General features: G+C 36.3%; 3 protein-coding genes across 5 annotated transcripts in view; 2 read left to right on the top strand and 1 right to left on the bottom strand.

Annotated features, from left to right (window-relative positions):
* Nucleotides 1-798: 798 nt before the first annotated feature.
* LOC118744647 (SHC-transforming protein 1) lies at nt 799-10,044 on the top strand. Of its 2 annotated transcripts, XM_036477794.1 has the most exons (6): nt 799-1,031; nt 3,612-3,682; nt 6,991-7,222; nt 7,320-7,471; nt 8,502-8,875; nt 8,943-10,044. In XM_036477794.1, the coding sequence occupies exons 1-6, from the start codon at nt 930-932 to the stop codon at nt 9,452-9,454; spliced, it is 1,443 nt and encodes a 480-aa protein (XP_036333687.1). In that variant the 5' UTR covers nt 799-929; the 3' UTR covers nt 9,455-10,044. The 2 variants fall into 2 exon arrangements, with proteins under 2 accessions (XP_036333687.1, XP_036333688.1); XM_036477795.1 differs by lacking the exon at nt 3,612-3,682 and having other exon boundaries at nt 973-1,031.
* A 5,689-nt stretch (nt 10,045-15,733) lies between these two features.
* Nucleotides 15,734-17,150, bottom strand: LOC118744648. The gene is made up of 2 exons (XM_036477796.1): nt 16,566-17,150; nt 15,734-16,501 (listed from the first exon to the last, which is right to left on the bottom strand). Exons 1-2 carry the CDS (start codon nt 17,143-17,145, stop codon nt 15,810-15,812), a joined length of 1,272 nt encoding a protein of 423 aa, XP_036333689.1. The 5' UTR covers nt 17,146-17,150; the 3' UTR covers nt 15,734-15,809.
* Nucleotides 17,151-19,103: 1,953 nt separating this feature from the next.
* The window catches only part of LOC118744649 (probable phospholipid-transporting ATPase IA), a 162,556-nt gene continuing 153,697 nt past the window's right edge, over nt 19,104-27,962 (top strand). Inside the window, exon 1 of one of the 2 annotated variants that reach the window (XM_036477802.1) lies at nt 19,104-20,281. In XM_036477802.1, coding sequence (XP_036333695.1) covers nt 20,167-20,281 — 115 coding nt within the window. In that variant the 5' untranslated portion in view covers nt 19,104-20,166. The remainder of the gene's footprint in view (nt 20,282-27,962) is intronic. The other variant, XM_036477803.1, reaches the window with a different exon arrangement.

Genomic DNA, 27,962 nt, shown 5'->3' on the forward strand with positions numbered 1-27,962 from the left:
ATCTCTGTACTTTAGGAGCCGCAAAGCTGCCTTTGCTTGGTTCGATTTCCTAGTCCAATATTGTCGTATAACCAAAATCGACCCGCGTAAATGGCAATAAAACCGGCCGCAGTCGACAAAAATCTACTGAGACAACCTTCACTTTCGCAAGTCGACGCCAAACCGAAGAAACCCTGAAATTTGTATATGCACTGCCATACGAAAGAATATCCGTGGGTATGACAAGGAAATATACTCACAAATTAATAACCGCACGGGTCATAAACGCTATATATCAGAATTCAGTTCAAAAACATTCCATCTCAAATGAAAATATGCTGAGATAAAGCGTTCTTCGATTAAATTCTGCAACAGGGCGTTCTTTAAAAGTTTTCTGAGATAGGGCGTTTCGAACTACTGGCTTTCGACATGTCATGGCTACAATGGAGGTTGGAGCCTGTTTGTTATGTCTTTTATAGACGTCTGGCTATCAGCTATAATGTAGATATCATCTCCAAGACGAAAGCTGAAGGCAAAAGCCTGTTTTGCAATAAATATAGAAACTTCTTTGTTGAGACTATTGTCGGATCGGTGATTTTGATTTAACTTAAAGAATACCGTTTTGTTTTTCCATTCTTGTTCTCAAAGGACTCATATTAACGACGTATTTGTTTATTGGTTTTTGTAGAAAATCAAATTAAAAGATGATAACCTTTTCTTAAAACAAGTATTTATGTATTTCATCATATGTGTATGTACATACGTCCGTCGCAGTTTATAATTAATGCTCTCCTTTTCTACACTTCCTTTCAGCATCCTCATAAATGCCAACCGCTGATGTAAAATTGCACAGCAGAATCGACTGAATATTATAAATTTACATACAACAATACATACATACATACATATTATAAAACACATAACTGTATCCGCATCAAAGGACACAAAAAATGCCACGCAATGGCTGTGAGGCCAATGGAGGCGTTGCCAGCGATGGTTGCGCATATCCCGATGAGCTGATCATGGAGCAGGGTGTTTCGTTCAATGTGCGGGTGAGTACCCACTACATGTGTATGTATGTACATGCACTGTAGTATTAAATTACATGGCATGCCACTGTAGTGAATATTTTCGGATTTCTTGCATTGCGCGCGCCACATCATAGTCTTCCTGTCGCCGTTGGAGCGAACGAGTAATCATAATCGGACAATGACGTCCTGTCGGGCTGCGCGGCATGCGGTCTTAACCGTTGTGGCATTTGCTTTATGCATTTCCTGCTTCCTTTTTCGTGCTGTACTAACTATTGTACTCGTACTTGCACGCATTTTTTATTTGTTTTTTGCTCATAGTAGTTCAATGCACGTTGCCTCCGCTTGATGAATGACATTGCCTGCTTCGAGTATTAAGCAGTGGTAGAGCAGGAATGCTGGAGTTTCATTGCTTCTCGAGTAAAAGATGACGTTGGCGGTGCTGCAGCATTCTTTTCATTTCTTTTTTTCGTTTTCAAGAGTTACTTCCTTCTTGCCAAGTATTTATTTTACTTCCGCTACTTCCGTTGGCTTCTGAACACTCAAAGATATACACATGCGCGCCTACAGCTCTACTACAACCACTCATCGGCGGCTTCTGCCTGTTGGCGGTTGGCGTATTTTCCAAAGCCAATGCCAATGTCGTCGCTACGCTAAAGCGTCCATTCTCATCCTCCACTTTCTTCTGTATGCGCACTTTCATTGGAACATTCATTCAGCTTAACGCCCAAGTGCTCGCCTACCTTTACCGCTGCCACTGTTGATTTTCATTATAAGCGCGTAGTAAAATGTTTTTTTCTTGTTTCTTCTTTTTGCTTACGTTGCATTTTAACGCATACGTTCATACCATATGTACTCATTGCCCACCTGCTCCTCAAGCTCTGCATTTTCCATGTATTTCGTTTTTACTGCGCGCCGCCCCACAGTGGATCAGCAGTGCTCTCAGCGTCTCAAAATTATATTCTCCAAAAGCATGATTTTTTCTGCGAAAATTATAAGAATATGCAATTTATTGATTTCAGTAAAAATTTCATATTTTTAACTCGAATTCCTTTATAAAAATAAACTCAAAGTTAAAAAAAAAAAATTGTATCTGCAAAAAATTCCGTTTCCAAAAGAAGGATCTTTATTCTTTACGCTATTGGTAACATACCTATATGTATTACATATATATTTGAAAATTATCGTGACCTGCACTTTTGAAAAAAAAACGTGAAGTTAAATCAGGGTTGCCTAGTAAAAAATAAAAAAATTTTAAAGCTCAAAAAATTTGTTTTTCTTATTTTTGAGGAGAGTTTCAACTGGTAGCGCTGTCTGGCGCTGTCGTGTTGAATTAAAAAATGTTGCCCGAATTCGGCCACCCGGCATTAATTTCTAAAGGGATTAAGTCAGAAATTTTCTGGTATGGAAAATTTGTGTGCACTTCAACAGAACTTTCTCAAACCAACCGAACTGCATCAAAATTATCATATCGAAAAAATCTCACTTATTCTCTTTGGTAATTAACCGATTCAAAAAAAAAAAATTGAATGCATTTTACGATTTTCCACAATATATAATTTTTCTAAATTTGGTTAACTTGCATTTGCTAGCAAAAATAAAATTAAAATTAAAAAATTTGTTTCAAAAAATGGAGTTTTGGAAAAAATAACCTATTATCGGTACAAAAATATTTTGTTTTCTAATTTTTGAGTGGAGTTTTAACTGGTGGCAGACCAAAAAATTTTAAAATCGGTTTTCAAAAAGTCTGTTTTTGTAATAGATATGTAACAGGTAACCGGTGCAAAAAAATAGAAAAGCTTAAATTAGAAATTTATACTTCAGTAGACATTAAGAAATTAAATTCTATGAAACCTCAGTCAGTCTTTCTTTCTTTTTGATTTCTACTGAGAAAATTTAATTTTAGGGAAATGACCGAAATTTCCGAAAACCTTCCATTGCTCCAAAATTTCCCCCCCAAAACTTTTCCAAATGATAACCCTTCAGAATAAAAAAAAAATATCAAAATCTCTTAGGTGGTTTTCGTGGTGGTTTAATATTATTATAACTGTTTTTTTTTTTTTGTTGAGAGTGCAGACGATAACATTTTCAAGCATATATTATTCTATTATACTTTTTATAGCTTAACCATGGAATGAAGTTGTGAAAATATTTTTTTTTTTAGATTTTTATAAAATACTGACTGAAACTTCATGAGCCCTTGCGGGCCATAAGAGTTCAAGTAAATTTCGTAAAGCAACACTCAAAACTATCCGCACATGGCCATACAAAATTTTGTCTGATAGGTCACGCGTTACTTACCTATATAAAGAGATTCCAATACATTCGAAAAACATGCTACTTTCAACTTTTATATAAAAAGCTTATATGTATATTTGTGATACCATTTGCAAAAGTTTCATAAATCTGCAGTACATTTTAAAAAAGTTACAGATTTTTGAGACGCCTAGCCTCTATCTGACCCACTGTGTGCCACCACATTACCTTGCCACCTAGTTTTTTTTTGTTTGCTTTATTCTATTTTTGTGCCAGAACTCTAACCGCAAGCCACTTGTACCGTCATTTGCTGCTTTTCACTACTTTATTCTTTTTTTTCTCTTCCAGTACACCGGCTGCGTGGAGGTGAAAACTTCAATGAAATTGCTGAACTTTGAAACGAGAACCAAAGTTGCGCGGTAAGTAAAAAAAAACTTACGTATGTACCTACTTCAGTATGTATTTGGGTTTATGCAAAGTTGTAGGTCTTGCAGCCATATAAATGTGCGGTTAGTCCAGGAGTTGGGGGGTGGGAGGTGGCTGAGGTTTTTTCGCATATCTTTTGGGTTAAACTCCAGCCCAGCTTAAGGTGTAATAGGATTTCGTGGGCTTGGATTTGTATTTTACGGCTGCTGAACAAGTCGTGCTCGGTGAGCGAAATGTTCATCTAGCTTTGAAGTGGTTGGTGAGTTACGTAAAATGATATGACAATGTGGATATCAGTGACAAACTCGGTTTTGAGTTGGAAGAAGTGAGAAATTAAGTCGGATGTACAGATAGATTTCCCTGCTTTCTATGCGCTTGGGAAAATCATGCAATACGGTACAGTTGTAATGCTTTATTTGACCTGAGTATTTCACAAATTTCGTAATCAATGTTGCGCGAACAATTGAAAATTGATTAGAAAGTATTTTATGAAATTAAGTTTTCATTGCAATCTGTACTCATAAACAGGGCTGTGTGGCGCTTTTTGAGATGGCGGTACAAACCACAAGTCATTGCTCCTTCTTGTTGGCTGGTATCAATTAGAAACACCATGTTTGTCTAGTGCAGTGCTTCTCAAAGTGGTCCAGGTAGACCCGCAGGGGTCCACGGGAGGCTCGACGGGGTCTACGTTGGCGTGAAAAATAAATGGGATCCATGAGTTGAAAGAGGGGTCCACGAAAATGTATCTGGTTTCGATAGTAAAGAACCCAATTGGTTCCTTGATAGCCTCTTTATTTAACTTAAATTTTTTTAGTGGTATATAGTTACGGTGACCATCCGTTCTGTTTTTTGCAGGACCGTACTGTTTTTCAAAGGTCGGTCCTGCGTAGTTTTTCAAACCTAAAAAACCTGAAAATGTACTGATTTTTTTCCAAGTGTCCTGCATTTGTCCCGCAATTTATTCGTTATTTTAAAATTATCGGACAATGGATGGATTTTTTCAAAAAAGTGTTTTTTGGTACTTTTCGTAGCTTTTCTTCAATATCTCATGAAAAAATCTCACAATCAATGTAAGCGACTTAAAGCTCGAAGGGTATTGATGTGCCTCTTACCAAAATATATAACTTGTGGCGACTTCAATGAAAATTATTAGTGCTACAGGCGACCATTTGGATTTTGTCGTAAAAGTCCAAAAAAGTGAGAGTTTCAATCAAATACGCAGTTTTATTTGATTATTTTTTTCATTAGTTTAAAAATTTGATGAAGGATATATATCATTACAGTAAATTTTGAGCCAAAGATAATGAAAATCGGATTAGAAATGTAGATGCTATGAAGCGCAATCTGCACAAATTATATATTTTTGTAAAGGGCACATAAATACCTTTGTAACTCGTCCTTTACGTCGATTCATGACGTCGATTTTTGACAAATAACTGCGAAAAGTACCAAAAAACCAAAAAAAAGGGTCTTGTTTTCGTTTTGAATGACTTAAAATTTGCCTATAAAATAATCTTTTAAAGATTTTTACTTTTCGTGTAAACTATTGTAAATATAATATATTTTATTATACATTTATAAATATTCATGTAAAAAAAGATTAATATCGATGAAGAAAACGTGATTCGTTTTTAAAGTTTAAAATGTATTAAGAATTTAGAATCATAAATACTCTTTCGATATTTTTGTACTACGTAAATATATGTAGGCATATTTTTGAAAAATTGTCCTTCATTTTGAATCCATATTTATGGTCACCGTATATATAGTGCTCTTGACGCATAGCTGCACTTACCATCACTTTGTGTTTTGATACGTGGGAAAGCCTTAAAGACCACCTGCTGACTAAAAAGAACCGGATATTGGTATAACACTGAGTGGGGCGCAACGGAAATCGCTGGCGGCAGAGATTTAAGCACTTGCGTATTTTCAATGCTATAGGATAGTACGCCACCATTACCTTTGTTGAGGTTATATAATGTTGAATTCCCTGAGACTGAATGCTGGTTTAATTCCATCACTGAGACCGGACTCACACATTGTCGAATCTTCACTGATGGCTCCAAAAGTGACTCTGGGTCGTGATCTGGGGTCTTTTTCGAAGTTAATGGGGATAAGTTTCACTTTTCTGTTGGAGTATATGCTTCGGTCTTCCAGGCTGAGGTAATTGCAATCCTCCAAGCCATGCACTTAGTAATGGAACATAGGTGGAGGGTGAAGGAGTTTACGTGTCTGCAGTGACAACCAAGCTGCACTTAAGACATTGGCCAGCCCTCTAACTCGACTAAATTATGTTGGCAAACATAACGAGCTTGCTTTACTTTGGGTGGCAGATAACTCAGCGCGACCTGGTAATGAGACATCTGAGCATTTGGCATTCCTCGGTCCGCAACCAGTTTTAGCACACCCACTTTCGGCCATCGAAGCAACCATCGGAAACTGGGTGAATACCTCGATCAGCAATGACTGGGAGGCATCGAGGAGATGCAGGTGCAGATGACATGAGGTGGCAGCCTGTAGAGCAACGTTCTGGCATGTTTTGCAGTTTTCACCACTGTGTGTCGCTCGTTCCTGCCGACCACACTTGCACTGCATAGTTGCCGCTGGCCGGCCGATTGCCTTATAGGTTGCAAACAGGGTCTCTTTGTCGGCTACCCAAATGCTGCTGCTGACTTTGTTCTAGTTCGCAGTTTGTTTGCAGGCGGCTGAGGCGTATACGGAGAAGGAAAACAGGCTGTGACTGCCAAGATTTTGGGGTGGTTGTCAGTATCGACGAAGAGATCTAGTTCGAAACTGATCTCCTTGGTCGATGTGGTGAAGAGTGTGGCGGTAGATTTCGCGACGGAGATGTTGAGGTTCCTTGCAGTGAAGCGAAGAAATTTGATAGATCGGTGAAATTGCCGAATATCTTCTCGCAAAGGCTGTCGTTGTTTGAACCCGTCGCCATTATTGTGCAATCATCGGCATAGCTTACCAAGTTGACTCTGGCTGGCGGCGGAAGGAGTTTTGCCGCTTTAAGCGACCCCTGTTAAATTCTACGCGGTGTGGACTTGGCGTCGGAGGTTTGACATTGCCTGCCGTGGGGCGTCCGCTGTCAGAAACAGTTTTTTTTTCTAATTTGGATGTTGCTCGGATTAGGGATGGAACCCTGGCCCTACGGAGTGGTAGCACGCACCTCTAACCACTCAGCCACAGCGGCTGCGGTATACGTGCATACATACGTACGCATAGAAAATAATAAATAACGATACGTTAAATTTCTAATGTTAACAAATTTTGTTTTGAAAAATAATTTCATCAGCGAATGCATCAATCGCGTGTGCGAGGCTGCTGGCCTCAAATCCGTTGGCAAACGACGTGTGGACAAGAAAATACTGCACTTCATCTCTGATCGGCCGCACATGCAGAATGCCGGCACAAATGTCATAATCAACGTATCTAGTCGAGCACTGGATTTGGTGAACGCGGAGACGGGCCAACGCATAGCCAGTCACAATATGCCACACATTTCCTTTGCATCCGGCGGGGATTCGGTAAGTTTTATAAATCGAAAGAAGTACAAAAGAAGCAGATAAGTATATATGTAGCATTTTTTCTACTTGAATTTAATTTCGTGCTTTCTACTTACAGGACACTTTGGACTTTCTGGCATACATCGCCAAGAATGAGGACGAGTGGCGTGCTTGCTACGTGCTCGAGTGCATTGGCGGACAGAGTGAAGACTTAATATTGACAATCGGTAAAGCATTTATGCTGCGCTTTAATGCAATCAAACATTTGAAGTGAGTAGAAAATATTGCGTAGTTAAAGTGAAGTGGAGGAAAATAGGAACACAGTAGCTTCCGCTTATACAGTTTCTTTAAAGAGTATAAGCGGAAACTAGTTTACCTAGAATGGCGGGAAAAAAAATAGGTACACAAAATTTTTTTATAAAGTTTTGGCTATTTTTCTTTTGTTATTTTATTGTGTTTTTATTATTTTTTCCGAAAGTATGGTTAGGTAGCAAAAACCATATAAGCAACTTTCGTTAAAAACTTGGAAAGTTCGACCAACTTTTACCAAAATTTCAAACTTTTTAATCAGAATAAAAATATAACGAATTTAAACAAGTGTTTATCCAGATTTCTAACTTTTCATTCAGAATTAAAAAAATCTAGGTATGCAGTTTTGCAGCCCATTAAATTTAAGTAAAGCTCTCTTTCTTACAAAAACCAGTAAGTCAAAATTTCGAACTTCGTACAAGACTGATAAAAATAAAACGAATTCAGCAAATGTTCATCAAAATTTCTAACTTTTTATTCAGAAGTTAAAAACGCTAGGTATGCAGATTTGTAGCCCATTAAATTCAATAAAGTGGAAGTTTGATGTAGCTAGGACGTACCATTAGTTTTTGGCAATTTTTGCACGGACGGTGTTCATGTATGGAACAAATTGCGTGACACCGTCATCAAAAAGAATTGCCAAAAATCAACGGTAAGTCCTAGCTACTTCGAACTTGCACTTTATTTCTCTAAAATTGAATACGCTACAAAACTGTATACCTAGATTTTTTAAATTATGAATAAAAAGTTAGTAATTTTGATAAGCATTTGCTGAAATTCGTTGATTTTTTATACATAAAATGAGATTTTGGTTTTCATGTTTTTTTTTTTTTGATAGTGAGCACAAAAGCAAAATAGCCACAACATGTTAACATTTTGTTCCCGCCACCGTTTGTATGTACAACAACACTTCTAGTGACTACTAAGTACCTAGTATTCCAAATTTAGTTTTATTTTATTAATATTCACATTTTATTTGTTTTTTCCCAAGAAATCAAGCCGTTCTAAATCTCAACACACCCGTAGAGAATAGCAAAGACTACTATAATGATTTGCCCGACAAATTACCGCCAGACTTGCTGAGCGAAAACGATTTACCGCCAGAGTTGCAGAAGCAATTGTTGTTACAACATCAGCAGCAACAACAACAGCAAAGCAGGCAGTCACAATTACCTCAACACAAAATCGGGCAGCTAAATTTGAAAAAACCGCGTGATCGTCTTAGCAGTAATCTGATTGATTTGAATAGTCCACCACCCGATCAAAGTTCGGCCAATGTGAACCTCAGCAACTTCGATCCAATGGCCGATACAGAGGGCGCATGTGCGTTGCCACAAGCGCCCGTGCGTGATGTCTTCGATATGCGTAAGTATATCTTAGCAAATATAAAATAGGAGCACAGTAAACTAATTCCTTTTTTTTCTTCCACCAGAACCATTTTCCCTCTCCGCTGAAGTGCAACGTTCACAACTCAACACCGAATTGTGGTTCCATACGGGCATTAGTCGTCAGATTTCAGAGAGTATGCTTAAAAATGATGGCGATTTTTTGGTACGTGAATCTCAGGGTAAACATGGCCAGTATGTGCTCACCGGTTTGGAGGTAAAAACACCCAAGCATTTACTACTTATCGATCCGGAAGGTGTAGTGCGTACGAAGGATCGCATTTTTGATAGTATCAGCCATTTGATTAACTATCATTGGGCTAACTCATTGCCGATTATATCAGAGGATTCGGAGTTGGTATTACGCAATCCGGTGTTGCGGCAAGCACCAGGGCAAAAACAGCAGCAACAGGAACAGCGGCAGCAGCATGCAGTGCATTCGGCAGCTGCCACCAGCGCCAGTAGTGCAGCGCATCATCATCACTTACCGCCACAACAGCAGCAGCAGCAACAGCAACATCAGCATACACATCATGCGCGACCGGTGGTGAATTCTTGAGGAGCCTTCGGTAAGCTACCACCGGAGCATGGAAGGAATTGATAAAGCATTGAGATTTTTTTTTTAATAAATAGTATATAAAAACATTTCGCAATTAAGTAGCAATTGTAATAGATTAGGCGCACTTAGTAAAGTAGCTGTGAAGCAGTTAAGCGAAAAATTTTATGTGCATATAAGCGTGTATTTTATACATATGTATAGCAGAAGTAGTTTTCGATAATCCTAAAAATAGTTTTCTAAACTGTATTAATGAGTTAAGGTGTACATTCAACGTGCTTTACGCATTTCTAATTTTTTCATGCAATCTTCTTAGATCTACCTTAGGCTTTTAAGTTAAATGTTTAATTTGTGTTTCATTTAACAGCAATTTTATACAGTATAATAAAAAAATTAAATATATGTATGTACATAAATCTGTTTAAACTTTTATTTTTTTTCTCTTTTTTTTTAAACACACATGTTTCGCTTTGATTTAAAAATTTGGTTTTCTACAGAATTAATTTAATGTCCATATAGGTATGTATCTACATTAGGCTGCATCACTCCCCATACAAAAAAAAAATCCGTACTGTTTTTCCACCGGAATTATAAAATCTATTATATTTTAAGACTATAGCCGAAATATTTCGTAAAAATACTAAGATTTACGTGAGCTGGACCGATTTGAAAAAACCTCCAAAATTTTAGTTTTTTGTGAATAAAAACGGTTCTTTAGTTTTTTTTCAAAAAATCACTTTAGATGACAGTTTAAGCTTATAAAATTTGCATAAGAGTATTACAAAAAATTTCAACGGACTCGCAATAGCGAGATTTTTTATGCTGTTTGAACTTCTTTCAAAGACTGGTTTAAAAAAACTTGAATAACTCAGCATAAACTTTACGGATTTTGACTTATGGGGTATCATTGGAAAGGAATTTTCTCACCCTTTCTTTCCCCTTGCAGATTTTTAAAGCTTAAACTGCTTTGTCATCTGAGGGGATTTTTCCAAAAAACACTTTAACAAACAATTTTTATTCATAAGAAACTCCATTTTTGGAGGTATTTTCCAATCGTTCCAGCACACGTAAATCTTAATATTTTTCGAAAATATTTTGGTCGAAGTGATGCAGTCTAATGTGTATATGTTATTATATTTTTGTACATTTATAACTTTGCCAGCAAAGCGTCAGACGCAAAAGATATGCCACAATGAACTAGGGTTGCCAGATTCTGAAATGGAGAAAGCAGTACATTTCTATTCTCGATAGAAAAAAAAGCAGTACAAACATAAAAAAAAGGAGTACACTTTTTTAAATTGTTTGTGCAATTTATTGTTAAAAATTACCGCTGTGGTGTAGTGGTTAGCAGTGCGCGCTACGAAAAGCGAAGCAAGCGTTTTATCTGGCATCAGCTTTATATTACCCCCAATGCTGTGCACTCCAGTAGATTTCTGATAATCGCAACTCTTACACCCGATTTACATGATTAAAGTGCTTGAAAGCAAATCTAGTTCATTCTCTTTTTGGTGTTCTATTTGCTTTTGCACGCTTCAATTTTGTTGAATTCAAGTTTTTGGTTCTTTAAACAGCAAATAGCAAAAATGGCATAAGCATAATTGAATTCAATACTTGAATGGTGTAAAAGTCGTCTAATTGAAAACATGGAGACTTGTGATGGGCCACAAAAGCTACAGATATGCCAAACACTTACTTATTAAACTTATGTATGTATATGTTGAACGAATACAACCTACTAACTTACATTTACATTACAAGAACTGTGACCATGTCAAACAAGGATTTTGCATCTTTTATATAATAAAAGTAGTACATATGTGTATACATAGATTTTACGAGTAGTTCATATAAACTTAATTACACATAAATTACACAGTGTAAAAAAAGCATTAATATATCCATACATATTCACTGAATCTAAATTAATACTAAATATGAACACATATACGAAAAATGTACATACATACGATACTACATACATATTTTTAGAAACGCTTATTTCACTTAGTATTCTAAAAGTTAAGTGATAGATATACATATACTATACCTATAAAGTTTCCAAATATCGACTATACGTAATTGCATATAATACACATTAGGATGGTTCTTAAAAATATCAACATCATGGTGTATCACTTTATTTTGATCTAGATACAAAATAGGGACAACCATAAAACTTTCACAATTTAAAAAAAAGTTTAGGGGTAACTACCACGGTTTGAAAAAAAAAATGAATTTAAAAAAATCGCCAACACTTCGACACAATTTTGACTTCAACCAGCTATAAATCAGCGAGTTTGAATTTTTTTAAATAGGTAAGTTTAAATAATATTTTAAATTTATCAGATTTCAAGGCAAAGTGTTGTCGACTAATTGTCATTTTTTAATATAAATTTTTTCAAACCCTGATAGGTCGCAACCCTAAATATTTGTTTGAAATTTTGCTTCATACAAAATTTAGATGTTGATATTTTAACGAACACCCTCATGTACATACATACATACATACATACATATTAACATGAATATCTAGTATTTAAGGAATGAAAAGAAAAGGAAAAAAAAGAAAATTATTCCCTGATAATGAACGAAAATTAATCTGGTACAAGGCACCCAAATCCACCTTAAAAGTTTCCGCATTGTCGAAGTAGTTTGCAGTTCAAAGGAACACATATATTTTAATAGGACCCACATTATTATTAAGGACATCCTGCGCTAAAATTTTGCATGTGCGACATTTTTATACATCCTATAAAGTGCTGATACCTTATAACATAAGAAAAAAAAATAAAATAAAAATTGCAAATCTAAATTCATCCCAATAATTCCCATTCATTACTAAGTAAACCCATTAACTTTGGTAAAATCGAAATACCTTAAGTACTCGTTTCAAGTCGTTCGAGCTTGACGAGCCTTTTTCAGTTAAATGGGGTAAACCCTTTTATTAAGCCGCTTTGCGTAAGTCGTAAATTAGGCTAAACTGTACGACTCGACAACATTGCAATTGTCCACTGTCGTGCTGAAATAAGTAAACGACGAAAATCGTCGAAAGCTATGCAGTGCTGCCAAATTTTTCCGTTTTAATAAACTAGTCGAGTCGAAATTTTAGGCAATGACATGCAATTTTCGATACGATTCGACTCTCAAAAAACGACTTGCGTACGACACGACTCTCGCAATGAGGCTGATTATTTAGTACCATTTCCCCAAATTGCCTTATTTACCCTAAAAATTGCTTAGTACCTAAATGTGAATAAAACAAAGTTTTAATAAAAGTTTTCTAGAAAAGAAAAATACCCTCGAAATGTCTTTGAGAAATTTGTATATTTAAATTAAAAAATAGTAATTTGTAAAACTACGTGCATACATGCATCAAAAACTTGAGTAGAAATGCAAATAAAAAACCTAAAAAATGCTAAACGTAGTTTATTTTTTGGATATGTTTTCTCGTTGTACCGTGAATTGAGGATGGAAGCAAATCGGAGAATCGTTGAGACAATAGTTCAAAACCAAGGCCCTGCTTGTAATCAGGGATCAACGAAGTCGTATCCATTTATATGAAATAGTGACTTCTCAAAACTAAGGAACGAAACTAGACGAGTGTTCAAGTCCTATTACAAATCTAAATCTTGGGGGCACTACCAGCATTATTTCAAAAAAAAAATATATACATATATATATTATAATAAATAAAACAGCGAAATGCCAATAGCCAATGCGATATTTTAAAGAGTATCAATTATACGTTTAGGTACGACCGTCCATTAGCCCTTCCACAAATCAGCTGTTTTCTCCATAATACAATTTAAACGAGCGAAGCACATTCGCTATCCAATGCCGCGAACTCAAAATCAAATTTCGGCACTAACTCGAATCGAAATTTGATTTTCAGATTTGGTTGGGTCTTTCGGACCTGAAACAAAAAGGAAACAGTGGAGTTTAAAATAGCAGGGAGTTACCGTTGATTTTTCAGCAATTTTTTTGTTGAAGATGTTGCTCATTCTTTCCATATAAAAAAAAAATCGTCGAACATAATTCGTATGGAAGGAAATGACTGACAAGGACTCTCTGTACAATATACTAGCATGCCAGTTTTTGTATGACGAAACGCTATTCCACCGTTAATGTACCGTTTGGAAACATAACTAATATTCACATTTCAGCCCTTTCTATTATAAATAAAGGCCCCGCCAGATAGAAATTCTTCTCTGTGACACAGACATCCAAGTTAACTCTGTGATTTTGAATAGAAGACGCCACATTGGCAACGCACGCATTGTATTATTAAAAAGCAAGGTACATTGAACAGGTAGTATCAGTAGAGCAGCTGATTTGATTTATTTTCAAATTATTTGGTCTCGAAAATGTCAAATATTTTTAATTTTTTCTCACAAAAATTCTGAATTGTTAAAATCCATTTGCATGTGAAACCTTTTTCCATACAAAACAAGCGATTGAATAGCAGCTTTTGGAACGTTCGCCCAACTCGGCAGCACGACCGCTGATTACTGGGCCTTGCAAAGGATGGATCAATGCTTCGAGAAGCAAACAAATTTACTAGGAAAGAACGTTGCATAAATTTTTATTTTTTCCAATTTTAATTTTTTATTTTTTATAATTTTTTGTATTTCACATGGCACGCTTTGATTTAGAAGAAAAAATTCAGAACAGTTTTTGACACTTTCGATACCAGAAGCAACAACAAAATACACGCAAATGTTGTTTTTGCTCTACTGAGACTACCTGTTTAATGTGCCTTGTTAAAAAGTATTTTTCATCACTGTAGCATAGAAAATTTGCATTTCTTTTCAAAATACGCACCATAATTGAAAAAAGAAGTCAAAGTAGGCTGCGTATTTTAGTTTCTTTGAAATAGCGGAAATTTTTTTTTTTGCAATTCATTCACATTTCGAAAATTGTATATAAAGGCGTACTTGAAGCGCATTTTTTCGTTGCTCACTTGAGTCGCTCGGCAGGCGCATGTTTTCTCCTTCATAATTTTTTTCTATTTCAATTTTTTGAAAATCATTTGGATGTTTTTTTTCAAGATTCTGCTTTGAATTATTATTCAAAGAGTCCTTAATGAGGACACGTTTTCTACACACCACCCCCATGGCCAAATTGTACACTATAGTGGGTTTGGTATTTTTTTTTTGATTCCTTATTTTTCAAACAAAATTTCTGCGTAAACGCTAAGCTTCCGTTGAAAGTTGTTATAGCTGGTTTAGAAAATTTCGCTTGATTTCACGCCTTCAAATCCTTTCTGTTATAATTATGTAATTCAAAACTTTATCAACCAACTTGTACTCCTCTTTAGTGAGTCAACTCAAAATATTTACTTCCTCTTTTCACCAAAACTTTCCTTATGTGAAAACGTTTGACAGAAATCCAACATCAACCATCCTTGTTCACTTACATACATACATATTTCACTTTTATCGGCGAAAAGTCGAAAGAAGAAATTTGTAATATCACGCTTATTTGTGTTCGTACTGAGCAAAGCTTTCCTTTCCTTGAGCCAATATTCTCACCTTCACAGCTAAATTTTACTTCTTTAAATCATTCTGATTTTTTTACTCCTTATTTTACAAAAAATTTTGCGTAAACGACTAGCCAAAAAATTGTTCCCATATCTTCCAAAATCCTTGAAATTAAATTGGACTTGTTAATACTAATTTTCTGTCGAATACTTCTTAGAGCCCTGGAGCCGTCGACCCCGTCGTGTGGATCTTCGGCACCTTCCCATTCCTTCTTCTCTGGGGTCTATCCATGGCTGGATGACATCTAATCTAGCAGCACTACAGCCGACTAGAAATTTGCTGTAGTTATCAGCTGGTGGTAATCTAACATTCCATCCAGAGATTTGGTGGGTGTAGTGCTCCCGCGGCAAGCATGGAAGCCATCCGCTCTACCCGTTCCAATTTGGCTCTTTTTTAACACCGGCCACCAGTTTTTGCCTATAGCCTTCTTGCAGGTGATATTATTAGCCTTACTGGAGCGGCCTTCGATGTTTCGCTTACAGTCGAGTTTCTTGTATAGAATGAATCCAAGGTATTTGACCTAGCTTGGGAAAGTAAATTCTATCCCGCTTAAGATGTGAGGTTTGAATAGAGCAACTTTATATTTTCTTGCGAAGAGAACCCCGGTCTTAACTTAATATGGTTCAGGCTGAGTCCACAATTCTTAAACCAGATGTTTACAAGACTAAGGAAATCAGTGAGTTAAGATACTTACTTCTCCGTCTTCCCTTGGAAGTTTCAACCCTACCAAAACCACATTTACTTGCAATTAATATACATATGTATGTACATATTTATTTCCTCAATATTTTCGACACGAGAACGAACAATCAGTTTCCTTATTTCGAAGCCACCTGCGCATCTGCTATAGCGGGCACCTCCTTCACAACCTGTCTAAATTCTGCTACACTACAACAGATTACGCCTCCTTTTTTCAATGCCGCCGATAGCCAGCTGACCTGAGCGCACTTACTCTCACAAATCGTTGCATGAGTCGTCGTAGCTGCTGCGCTACTCTCAACAGCATTCGCATTAGCATCGTTGTATACACCAAAAGCCGTTGCCTTGTCCTCCTCTTTCACAACAATCCATAAAAGTTCTGGCACGGGAAATTTTCCATTTTCACCCGCTGCTGGTTGTAGGTAGAGCTCTAGTTGTTCACCGTTCGCGCCATGTAACACTTGAATGCCATGACTACCGACATAAATGTCCAAAGCTTCGTCTTTGAGCGCGCGTTGGTGTGCCAGTATATCCTCCTTGAGCGCAGTCCATGCTGTGAGTTCATCATGAGCGACAAAATAGTTCCAACCCAATTTTTTCACAGCATGAAATTGCGGACTGCTTAGGAAAAATTCATCCACATAATTGGTTTTGTGTAGGAAGGGTGCGCGTTTCAAGTGCAACGCTTGGCGTACACGCGCATAGATCTCGTCGAAATGCAGGCCACGGAAGAGTTCACTTTTGTAGCGTCCATCTGGATGACGGTGCTTGGTGAGGAAGTCTTTGGGGAGACGTTGGAGGTAGGAGGCGTCTGTTAAAAAATTTCAAAGTTAAAGAAATGATATAAGAAACTCTTTAAAACATGTCACACTTACCCGAGCTGCTCAATTTCACATGCGCAAAAATAGTACGTCCCTGCTGTTCATCGTAGCATGCCTCGCCAATTATATGTGTCAGTTGATCCTGTGGATTCACATAGCCAAATACCACGGCGGTCCATGCCTCATTCGTGCAACCATTCACAGTGCTCAACACCTCTTCCATTACACGTAAATCGCAGCCGAACTGTTCCACCGCTTTCGGTGCCTTTTTCGCATCAGACACATCACTCAAAACACTGAACTTGCCGCCGCTTTCACATTTCACACGCAAAACCTCTGCGCGATTATAGTTCTTTAGATAATTAGGTCCACATGAAAGTATGGCCTCAGCTCCGGCGGGCAAATGAACACTAGCGTGTTGTTGTGCTCCATCCACTTGTGTGGGATATAACTCGCCATTGGATTTGTAGATCAGTGGCCATTGTATGCGGTTGTAGTGTATGGATGCAATAGGTACAATGCACTCATCGAGCGTTTTTGCCGAGGCAAGCGAAAGAGTTAAAATCAAAATTCCATACGCGACTAAACCCATCTCGAGTTGAAAGTCTTTTGACTGGGATGCTGTGCAAAACATGCAAATTTATTGACTTTAAATGAGAAGATTCCAAACGAAATGGTAGGCGATAGACTTGCAGTATTCCCTTATCAGCGTTGATGATACCTCTGAAGCTTACTTCATATTGAGCGGCTCTGATTTTATTGCATTTTCTGGGTATTTCCTTGGAAAAAGTATTGACCTCTAGTTGCTGATAATGTGTAAAGCGAATAACATAAAATATAATATTTTAGCGCTTACACTTTTGCTATGTGTTTGGCCGAGCTTTTCCTTCGATTGATGGTGTGCATCTAGATATACAGTTTTATGTTGCCTATGAATGCCAAATGAATTTCTTGAGAAGCTTTTTATTACAGAAATACACTCGGAGGTTTGCCATTGCCTGCCGAGGAGCGACCGCTGTTTGAAAAAACTTTTTATATGTTACCCAGATCAGGGATCGGATTCAGGACCAACAGTGTGGTAGTACGCATCTCTAAGCACTCAGCCACACCGACCATATTATACGTATGTTTATATATACTCTTATTAATCTAAACATAAGACATAGCATTCTCAATAACATCTTCACTTTGGAAGCTGTATTAGAAGAAGCTCTTCGAAGGCAGACAAAAAGTTTACAAAGTAACAGAAGGCATAGAAAACAATCGAAGTAGGTGTTTCGGTGCGTGTTGACATTTTAACTGCATTATATTCCCCTTCTTAAGGATGCTAAATTAGAATATAAGAATGGGTATATATAAGCATATATATATATATATATATCTGTATTCATATGTAAAAACAGATTAAGTCGAGACGTTGCCTATACTGTAATGAACCATTCCCATTATTATTGAAACCAATATCGGCAGCGGCTTGCTGTCATGAAAATGATTTCATTCACGTTTATTTTCCATGAGTTTTTCAATGGCTAGCGCGTTATGGGACATTATGGGAATGGTACATTTTACTAAAGTCGACCTCCCGACTTAGGCTGTTATTCCATACGAACACAGATATGTATGTATGCATTTATGTATATATTGCAGAAGACACAACTTGTTTACATTATTATTTTCTTCGAGTTAATAAAATTAATCAAAGCTGAGATGATAGTGAAAGTCGCTCACATTAATTCATACATACAAACATATGTAAGTAGCATTATCTGCCCTGTTGTTGTTGCGGCAGTACTCAGCCCTGCCTAAATCGGGTAGTCTATCAATTGTTGCGGCCGAGCTCAACTATAACAGTAGGCCCGTGAAACGTACTGTAAGAAAAGGTCAAACCAAAGAGGGAGGAGAGTTAGTTGAATGTGTTTAAGGGGCCGTGTGATGCAATAAACTTTCGAATGCCTCCTAGAGTAGCCAGAACTTAATTTCGCCAGAATTATCCGGGTCTCTTAAGCTTTTCGCTTGCGTTTGATGGTGGTTGAAATCCGATGACGGCATTCACGAGGCGCGAATTGGTGAAGGTGTTGATTGTCTTTCGGCGAATGTGGCTTATGGTCTGTATGTACCACGTCGAACGCAGCGGTTGCGCGAAATAGCCCTGGATCTCGCCCGTCAAATAATTTCTGACGCCGCTGATGGGATGAGTTGGCCTTCTGTGGATCTGGAATTCGATGTAACAGCGAATGATTTTCCTGGGGGCAGCTCCAACAATTGAACGGGCTATTGTAGTCCTTCTCGATTTGAAATACGACAAAATGTGATCAAAATTTCTACCAAATTAACGACACTTTTTACTTAATATCTCGGAAACTAAAGGAGATATCCAAAAATGAAGAATGCCTTTTTTAAGATATTGACTAGATTAGTATGACTGCATCACTAACTAAATTTTTACTAAATTATCCAAAAAATTGTAGTCGATATCTCGGAAACTAAAGGAGATATCTATAAACTGAAAACACTAATCGAAAGACCTTATTTCAAAATATATAACTGCATCTAGAACTAAAAATCGTCAAAATGGCGCTTACGACAATCTTTTACCCAGGCGACGCAGTATAAACCCACAAAACCGGAATCGTTTACAAACATTTCGCCGAAACCAACGAAACGAAATGACAAAATGGCTGCCGTTGAAAGCGACCTCTGTGTTTATTTGTTGCATGCTCCAGGAACAACTAGCGAACGAGACTCGCACTGCTAACGAATAGCTGTCAGCTGACTGGCAAAGTGTGGCCACTTTTTCTTTATTTCGATGCATCGTTGCTTATCAGCAATGCAAGCACATACACATTCATGCACATATATCTCTCTCCCACTCCCAGCTGCACAGCTGTATTTAGCGCCCAATTATCAGATATTCTGTTGCTTCCTCTTCTGCGTGGTGTTGTTTCTATACTGCGCTTTTGTATTCTTTATTGCAATTTTCACTTTGGTGAATGAAAAAGTATTTGCAGTTTTTTATTGTGCAGCGCATTAGATATTTTGCAACGATTCAATGTCGGTGGCGGTAGTGAAATTATTGAAAATTAAGCAAAGTGCGGTCAGTGGAGTGTAGAAAAATTTAGTGAAGTGTGTAAACAAAACTTGTAAGCTTATCGCAAGTTGAGTTTGTGCTGCTAAAATAGCATTTCATCAGTTGCTTTTATTAGCGCAAATAGATAATAGAAAAAATAGAAATGAGTAGAAAAGTGTTATGGCACCGAGCGAGCGAGTAGCGGGTTCATAACTTGCGCATCATTTTTTACTACGAAAATATGTTTTAATAATTTGTGCCTACAAATAAATGCAAAGTGCCCAAATATAAAGTGTTTCTAAGGTGAAGTGCGGTAGTAAAGTTTTGTTTTAAATAGTTGCTGTTTAGCGGAAAAAATCTTATTTGCTTCCGGTTTCGGTGCAACGCTCGCGGTTATAAGCTGTTGGCAGCGAAGCCCCAGTAGTGCGCGCTCTAGCATGTCCGCCCCCTTGTTTGTAGCTTTCATTTTATGTGTCTTCGCCTGATCCATTATCCATCGTTGGCGCCGTATATAGTTACAAACATATGCACATATGTACTGTATCATCGGAACTCTTGGCTGACCCAGTTTAATTGCAACTTCCGGCTATGCCTTTCTCATCTATTCGATCGCATCTCTCCTATCGTCGGCAAAATGATGATGCGGAAGTGGCTGTTGTTGGCCAACATCGACGCCGGGACTATGAAGGTATTAGAGGCAGAGGTGAGTACAAGCAATGCTTTGTACCCGAACTTAAAAAAAACTAGTAATTTGTTTACTTAGCGCTCGTTTGCTAGAAGAACGTCATAACTCAAAAATTAAAAATGTGAAAAAAAATAATTACAATTTTTTTATAAATGCATAACATATACATATGTATCTAGTACTAAAATTTAATAGGAGGATAAAATTATTAAACCTTAATTTGCATTAAATAACTTATGGTCAAAGACTGATGGCTTTCTTGTTACATATGTATGTACATGTACATATGTCAATTTTGGGTCCGAATACCACAATCCGTGATCGAATGAAAATGTTTTCATTCCAACACAATTCAAATTGAAAAAGCGAACTCGTTATCGAATGCCCTAATAAAAAGTCCGACCGATTCCCAATTTTTGGCCGATGCCGATTAATCGGTTGGACTCTATGCCGTAATCTCAAAAAAAAAATTTCGAATTGAATTTCATTCGATCACGTGATTCGTGATTCGGGCTCTCCCTTCTTCAGTCAATGTTTTTGTGGTATAACGACGTTCTTCTAACAACATGTAAGTATGTATGTATGTATGTATGTAAATATGCATGTACTACATACATATGTATGTAGGTTTAAAACAAGTACTACATAATTACATCAATTATCTGATCTTCATACATTTTCTTACATGCATTATTTAACTTTTATTAAAAGGAAAATAGCATCTTTGTTATCTACATCGGGTGTGTGAATCAGCTACCAGAACAGCTCGGTGTGATTCATCTGTAGATAGAGCTCAGTGAGCGTCAACAATGAGGCTGTATGTATGTAGGTATGAACATTAGGGCATCTCAATTTGTATGACAGATTTTTTCGACTGTGCGTATAGTACAGAAGTATTCTGTGGGTAATTCTAAGCAAAGAACCGAAGAAACCATGGGTTTAAAATCAATTTGGAGTTTGTCAAATTGCAAAAATAGGTACTATAGTGTCTTAAAGAAGTGCTTAAATTTAGTATAAAAACATACTATAAGAAATATTTTGGTGTGAGCAATCCATCTCTGAACTTATATTTTTCTTTAACTTCCACCAGCAAGCGTAGCAGTGAAAATTTTCACATTTTCTTCGAGACCTATTTTCGCGATTTGGCAAACTACAAACTGATATTAGACCCATAGTTTCTTTGGCAAATTGGCTTAGAATTATATGTAGAATCCTCCTAAGCTATACGCGCATAGTCAAAAAAATAGAAAATAAAATCGACCTGCCCTAATGGGCATCACTCTCCATACGAAACAAATCGGTACTGTTTTTCAACGCCCAAATTCATCATCGCGCGCGCTAAGAAAGTGAGACTGGAATTATACTGAAGTTGTTAAAGTTATAATTCTAACTTCCAGCTATCCAAATTTATTTGGATGTCATATATTCCTTTTCAACGCACCGTACAGCTTTAAGCAATAAAGCTAGTAGCAAGAGCAAGATCCTCAAGTACCTAAAAAGTAATCTGCCGTTATGAAGTAAGCTATGCTCCCCCACGTCGTAAAAAGCCCTTCAGAAACGGCAAAACTTAGCTGCCGGAAAAGGAGCACAGAAAGCCTTTTTTTAGATCATCATACTTTCAACCGGCGGAAAGACCTACACTGCCATGCCACATAAGGATCCACTGTACTTATTTGGTGGGAAAGGTCCAACCTGAGCCTTGAAGCATAGCTGTAGGGCATCAAAAATATAGGCCTAACTGTCGCAATGAACCATAACATTGTTCTTGGTAGTCTCCAGCCCCATATCGGTTCGATTGAAGTAGAACTTCTGCAAGTATCAAGGTCTCACCTACTTAACTCAGATTCCGTTGGGACAAAAAGCTTATCTGATGTACACTGGCATCTACCTACATTTGGAAAGGTACCCACCAACATTGGCCATTTTTTAATTCCCCCCACGTATCGCACCCATCTGTCATAATACGCGTTTGGGATACAACCAAAAGAGATGGTACGTGGTTTCTGGGCCTAAGACGTTGTAGATGTCAGTTATGGATGATGAACAAAGCAGCCTATTCGCGAGCAAAGTGCTGCTACAATAACAACAAACTTTTTTGTATGAGGAACGGCCAGACTCACTGTCATATTCGGTGGCGCAGTGAAGAATATTCGCCATTATTGGAAGTACTCTGATAAATGCCGTGTATTCCCCGCAGTTAGTCCAAATAAACTGGTGGTTAAAACATATAGTATAACCACATCTTGTTCTATTCTAGTCTAATAAAGCAAAGCACGTCAGTCGTTTCTTTTCTATGCTATTTGAGACCGATTAGAAATGCCAAGTGTAGCCAAGTCCTTTTCCACCTGGTTATCTCATCACAGAGGATTCCTTTCTCTTTTTTACGTTTTGTATATAAAATAATCTACGTAATTGCGAAGGTGCGTTCGTTGAAGCTTGCGTAGGCATAAATAACGAATTAAAGCGCAGTCACATATGAGTCTTATCCTCTAAAAATATACTGAGACTGTAAACGTTAATGCAACGATTGACCTAATCAACAAGGAAAATGTTGAAAATAGTTGGACTTCAAAATGATTTTTTACCTAAGAGTAATTTAAGTTACTGCTTTGTTTTTAGCTATAAGTGGCAGCTAGGGCATTCAATACTGAAGATTTTTAACAATACCGGGATATCGGGATGCAAACAATTCTAATCCCGCGATCTCGGGATTTTTCGGGATTTCGACTTCATCAAAAAAATTTGCATTTTACAGTAGGAGCGCCCTTTTTAAACTACACAGATTCATTGTCACCACATTTCGTCTTACGGGGCGAAGAATTCACCTTAGTAACAGAGTCCGTAATTTATTTTGTAAATATTTTTATAGTATTCTTAAATATCTATATTAACTGTAAAAAACTCTTACTCATATATTGCAGAAATTCATTTTCCAAAAAACGCCAACAAAGTAAAATGAGGAACAACTCTGCCACATTGTAAAAGCTTGTTGTGTTTTCAATTGCTACAAGATTTTTTGTTGTTACACAGTTCTTTCACAAAATGTTTGAACAAGTAAAGTTATTCAGGCAGGTTCTGAAATGCGTTTCCGAGTACAAATGGCTCAAGTTTCAAACTTTGTTGAATCCAAATTTTGGTGTTATGTACTTATTTCTCGTTTTTTCATGTCAAATGAATTAATCTTTTCGTTTTCAACATCTCAACATGGAAAAGTGTTCGGGATCCCGGCATTGAATGTCCTAGTAACAGCCAAGCCCTCACGCCCAAACTTATGCTAGAATTGTCATTAAAACTTGCGTTGAATTACGAGTGAATTAAAGTGAAAAAAAAATAAGTGATTTGTTGCGGCACACCTTTTTGACAATCGTCAAACTCAACCCTTAGCTACTAGCTGCTACTATTAGTGTAAGTACCAGGGATGAAAAAGTAGGTACAATTGTACCTTTTTCCGACGTTTGATGACTTAAAGGTACATTAGGTACAGTCGCTAGATTTTAGGTACAATCATCATTTGATCAGATGCATTTTTAGTATTTTTTTTATATTACCGTGCTAATATATTTACTTATAGGCACGGGAAAAGCTTCGCATTTATTTTGAAGAATAAAAAATTATAAAGAAAAGTGGCCAATAGGAAGAAATTAAAAAAGTAATATTATGTATTATCTTAAACATTTTACATTGCATTTAGAGCAGCCACTACGAAAAATTAACACTTAACTTAGCTATCCTAAAATTCGTAGTTTTTTTTTTTCTTCTATTGATTCAATGGCATTTACGGTCACATGAGTGAAAACAAATTGTCAAATGGGTCTAAAAATGGTATTTTGATTGATTTAGATCAGAATAGGCTTTCAGGCGTGTACATGCGCTGTTAAAGCGGCTATTTGTAACTTTTTGGCCCATAATATCATGGATAAAGGTAGTTATAAAGGAAAGAAAGTTGTGTCAAAATATGTCGACAAATTTTGTTCTCAAAATATGACATAAAGAAAACCAGTCTTTATTCGCCCATACAGTCCAGTGTCTAGGATGTCTTCAAATTTCATACTTTCTTTAGGTGAGAACTATAGCTATCTGACCCATATGGGCTTTTTTATTTCTGAAAATACATACATACATATATTTAAAATGCTTTCGAAGTTACTTACGGCAATTTGATTATTTTCTCTAGACTTGCTGCACCTTTTAAAAGGAATCGGATAATTTAGCAGACTTTTCCTGTTGTTTTATAAAAAGCTGGATAAAGAAATATGTTTTAAAGTATATGTGTTTAAAGTGTGTTTTTTGTTTTTTTTTCGCTAATATTTTCAGTAGACAAAAACAACGCTTCTACGATTCCCATTAGACTATAGTCTATAGATATCGGCCCAGTTAATAAACACCTAATCATGTGTAAAGTAAGTCCGTCTTTTGTATTCCTGTTATAAGGGGCTGTCCATATATTACGTAAGACCTTTCGGGTAATTTTCGAGATATTCTTCAAACCGGTTTTTGTCCACCACCTATTACTCTTTGTTGTCAATCAATGTTGACAGTACCTTCTCCGACAGAAGTACAAGAAAATTATCATTTCATACCATTATTCCTAAGAATGGCACTGAAAGTGACTATTCCGTGCACTTACAAAAGTATACCTTATGTTTTTTTTTGTCCCTCATTGAATGACCAACTTGAGGAGAGAATATGCAATGTATGTGGTAAGTACTTTGCATCAAATAAGGCAATAAGCATTCACAAAAAGCTTCACTTGATCTTTTCTGAGCCTCAGCGTCGAAGAGCAAAGAGGATAATTTCACGACGCGGGCGAGAGCTCATATGTGTCATCACAGAAAATGAAACAGAGGCTATTATTGAGTGGGTGAATCAAGAAGAAATTTAAGTGGACTGTGAAAATGAAATACCTTTGAGTGAAAAAGAAGTACGACATATCCCTGTCCTCTTTCAGATTGGCTGGCTGGACCGTGGACCAAAGAAACCGGCAACAAAGAAAGACTAGTATAACTATGTAATGGAGTTTTTAAGACTGACTAGGCATACATCCTATATTTGTTTGATATAAATATATAGTATTTTCTAATGTTTAATTGAAAAAACTTGCCTAGGGGAAAACAGGCGAAAACTCCCTTACGTAATATATGAACAGCCCCTAAATAAAATTTATAAAAAAAAAACTACAAATGAATGATGTAACTTTTTTAGGTACAATCCAAGGCACATTAAACAGGTAGTATCAGTAGAGCAAAAACAACATTTGCGTGTATTTTGTTGTTGCTTCTGGTATCGAAAGTGTCAAAAACTGTTCTGAATTTTTTCTTCTAAATCAAAGCGTGCCATGTGAAATACAAAAAATTATAAAAAATAAAAAATTTAAATTGGAAAAAATAAAAATTGTTGCAACTTTCTTTCCTAGTAAATTTGTTTGCTTCTCGAAGCATTGATCCATCCTTTACAAGGGCCAGTAATCAGCGGTTGTGCTGCTGAGTTGGGCGAACGTTCCAAAAGCTGCTATTCAATCGCTTGTTTTGTATGGAAAAAGGTTTCACATGCAAATGGATTTTAACAATTCAGAATTTTTGTGAGAAAAAATTAAAAATATTTGACATTTTCGAGACCAAATAATTTGAAAATAAATCAAATCAGCTGCTCTACTGATACTACCTGTTCAATGTACCTTGGTACAATCTGTCTCATTTAGGTACATTTATTTTATGATATTTGGTACAATCTGAAGTTTCCATTTTTCATCCCTGGTAAGTACCGTTCCCTCATAATCTGTGGTCAATTTACTCGCATTCTCACTTGACTCGCATGTGCCACTCCTCTATTGTCAGCGTGTTGTAAATTTGCTATCTCATATCTACACTTAATGATCTTTAAAATGACATACTATGTACTCGCATACTGTGCAAGGACTTCTTTAGGTGAAGCAGGGAAAATTCCAAATCTAATCAAATTAAATTTAAACTGTGTTCATAAAATTTTATTTTTCATTCGAGTGTGTTGTATAATTCCTTTTTTTACCCAGTAGGAAATGTATCTTACTAAAAGTCACTATTATCTGTAAGGAACTAAATGTCACATTTATCTGTATATTTTCTTTAAAGAAAGCTAACTACTTATATTTCTATGACGATGGCCGCGAAATAGTCAAGGGTTACCTCTGCATTACATTTCAAATAACTTCAAACCAATTACTTTTGGACATAAAATATCAATATGAAAAACAATATTTTTTTTTGTGTTCAAAGTAAAATGTGTATGGGGATATTTAAATAGAAACTTCTTTAAAGAAAATAAATAGCTATGTAGGTATCCAACACATAAAAAAATGTCTGTACACAATACTTCGTTTTCGGTAACCGATACCGATTCTTTACGTTAAACCTTCGCCATTGTACATATTTCAAGCTTACAAAAAATTATTTCGTTACTATGTTATATGTTATCGGCAAAAAACTTGAACTTAACTTAACTGTAAAATATTTGGGCTATTCACACCTATCTGGTTATCAGATTATCAGGGTAAAAATTTTTATTCTCTATTTTCATTTGTTGTTGTAAACTGAGTAAAAAATATACCCACATAACCAGGTAACCTGATAACGAGGCAGGCGTTAATACCCCAATTATTTTTATCAGTTTTCATGAGGAAAAATTTTCCGAACCCCGATTAATTACATTAGGGCGGAATAACTTGTTCGGAGCAAAATTTTCGAAGAAAGTATATAGAAAATTCAAATTCTACAATTAATTCTAAGAAAAAATGGCGAACAATCTATTAGCCAAAAATTACGTTTGACCCTCCCAAAAAGAAAAGGCAGTATATTGTATGAAGAAAATACGAAATTTTAAAATGAAAGATCAACTTCGTTCAGAAAAAAATTATAACACACTGATTTTTCTTTTAAAAATTGAGAGGGTCAAACGTCATTTTTGGTATATAGTTTGCTAACCATTTTTGCTTAGAATCTAACGTAGAATTCGAATATGCCATTCACTTTTTCGAAATAAAATTACTCCGCCCTAACATATGTATGTACATATATGCATACATATGTATGTAAATACATGTATAAATTTTTCCTTTGAATCAGTATTAAAAGCGCTATTGGCCCCTACATTCGGCTTTAGATAATCGTATTTTTTTCATATTTTTGGCCTATGTGCGCTCTTATTAGATACCTAAACATTTCGGTACCGAGTATCGAAAGTATTGGATAGTTTTTAAATAGTTAACTACAAGCGATATGTTCATTTATCGAAATGCCGCAAATAAGCTAACTATAAGTGGGCTATTTTTTTATCAATTGATGATTTTTTCCTACAGGGTGTTTCTCGCATTTACACACACACACTCGTTTGTGGTAATGCTATTTTTTCTTTATATTCGTGGACTACCGCACTTAATTACTGTCAGTCACGAAATCTTAAAGTGCGAAGGACAATGTGCGACAATGTGACTCTTCTGAAAAGTTGAAGCCTCTACATATTTACCTAAAATTGGACTTTAAAATTATGCATATATGTATTATTTAAATTTAATTTTAGCAGCAATTAGTTCAAAGGAATAAAAGAATTGAGTTTTCTATGTTTTTTTGTTCGTATAAAATTTTAAAATAATAAGTGTTATCTCGTACAAGAGAAAAAAGCAACTTTGATTCAAAAGTTTTGATTAAAAAAAAAAATTAAAAAAAAT

This window comes from Rhagoletis pomonella, unplaced genomic scaffold (assembly GCF_013731165.1).
Source record: "Rhagoletis pomonella isolate Grant_MI unplaced genomic scaffold, Rhpom_1.0 Rhpom_scaffold_00008, whole genome shotgun sequence".
Lineage (NCBI taxonomy): Eukaryota > Metazoa > Arthropoda > Insecta > Diptera > Tephritidae > Rhagoletis > Rhagoletis pomonella.

Bases quoted from the DNA above. Each gene is read 5' to 3' on its own strand.
- LOC118744648 (XM_036477796.1), bottom strand. From the start codon at position 17,145: ATGTTTTGCACAGCATCCCAGTCAAAAGACTTTCAACTCGAGATGGGT. The intron at 16,502-16,565 runs GTAAGTGTGACA...ATTTTTTAACAG, and splicing joins TGTGAAATTGAGCAGCTCGG to ACGCCTCCTACCTCCAACGT.
- LOC118744647 (XM_036477794.1), top strand. From the start codon at position 930: ATGCCACGCAATGGCTGTGAGGCCAATGGAGGCGTTGCCAGCGATGGT. The intron at 3,683-6,990 runs GTAAGTAAAAAA...TAATTTCATCAG, and splicing joins ACGAGAACCAAAGTTGCGCG to CGAATGCATCAATCGCGTGT. The intron at 7,223-7,319 runs GTAAGTTTTATA...TTCTACTTACAG, and splicing joins TTGCATCCGGCGGGGATTCG to GACACTTTGGACTTTCTGGC.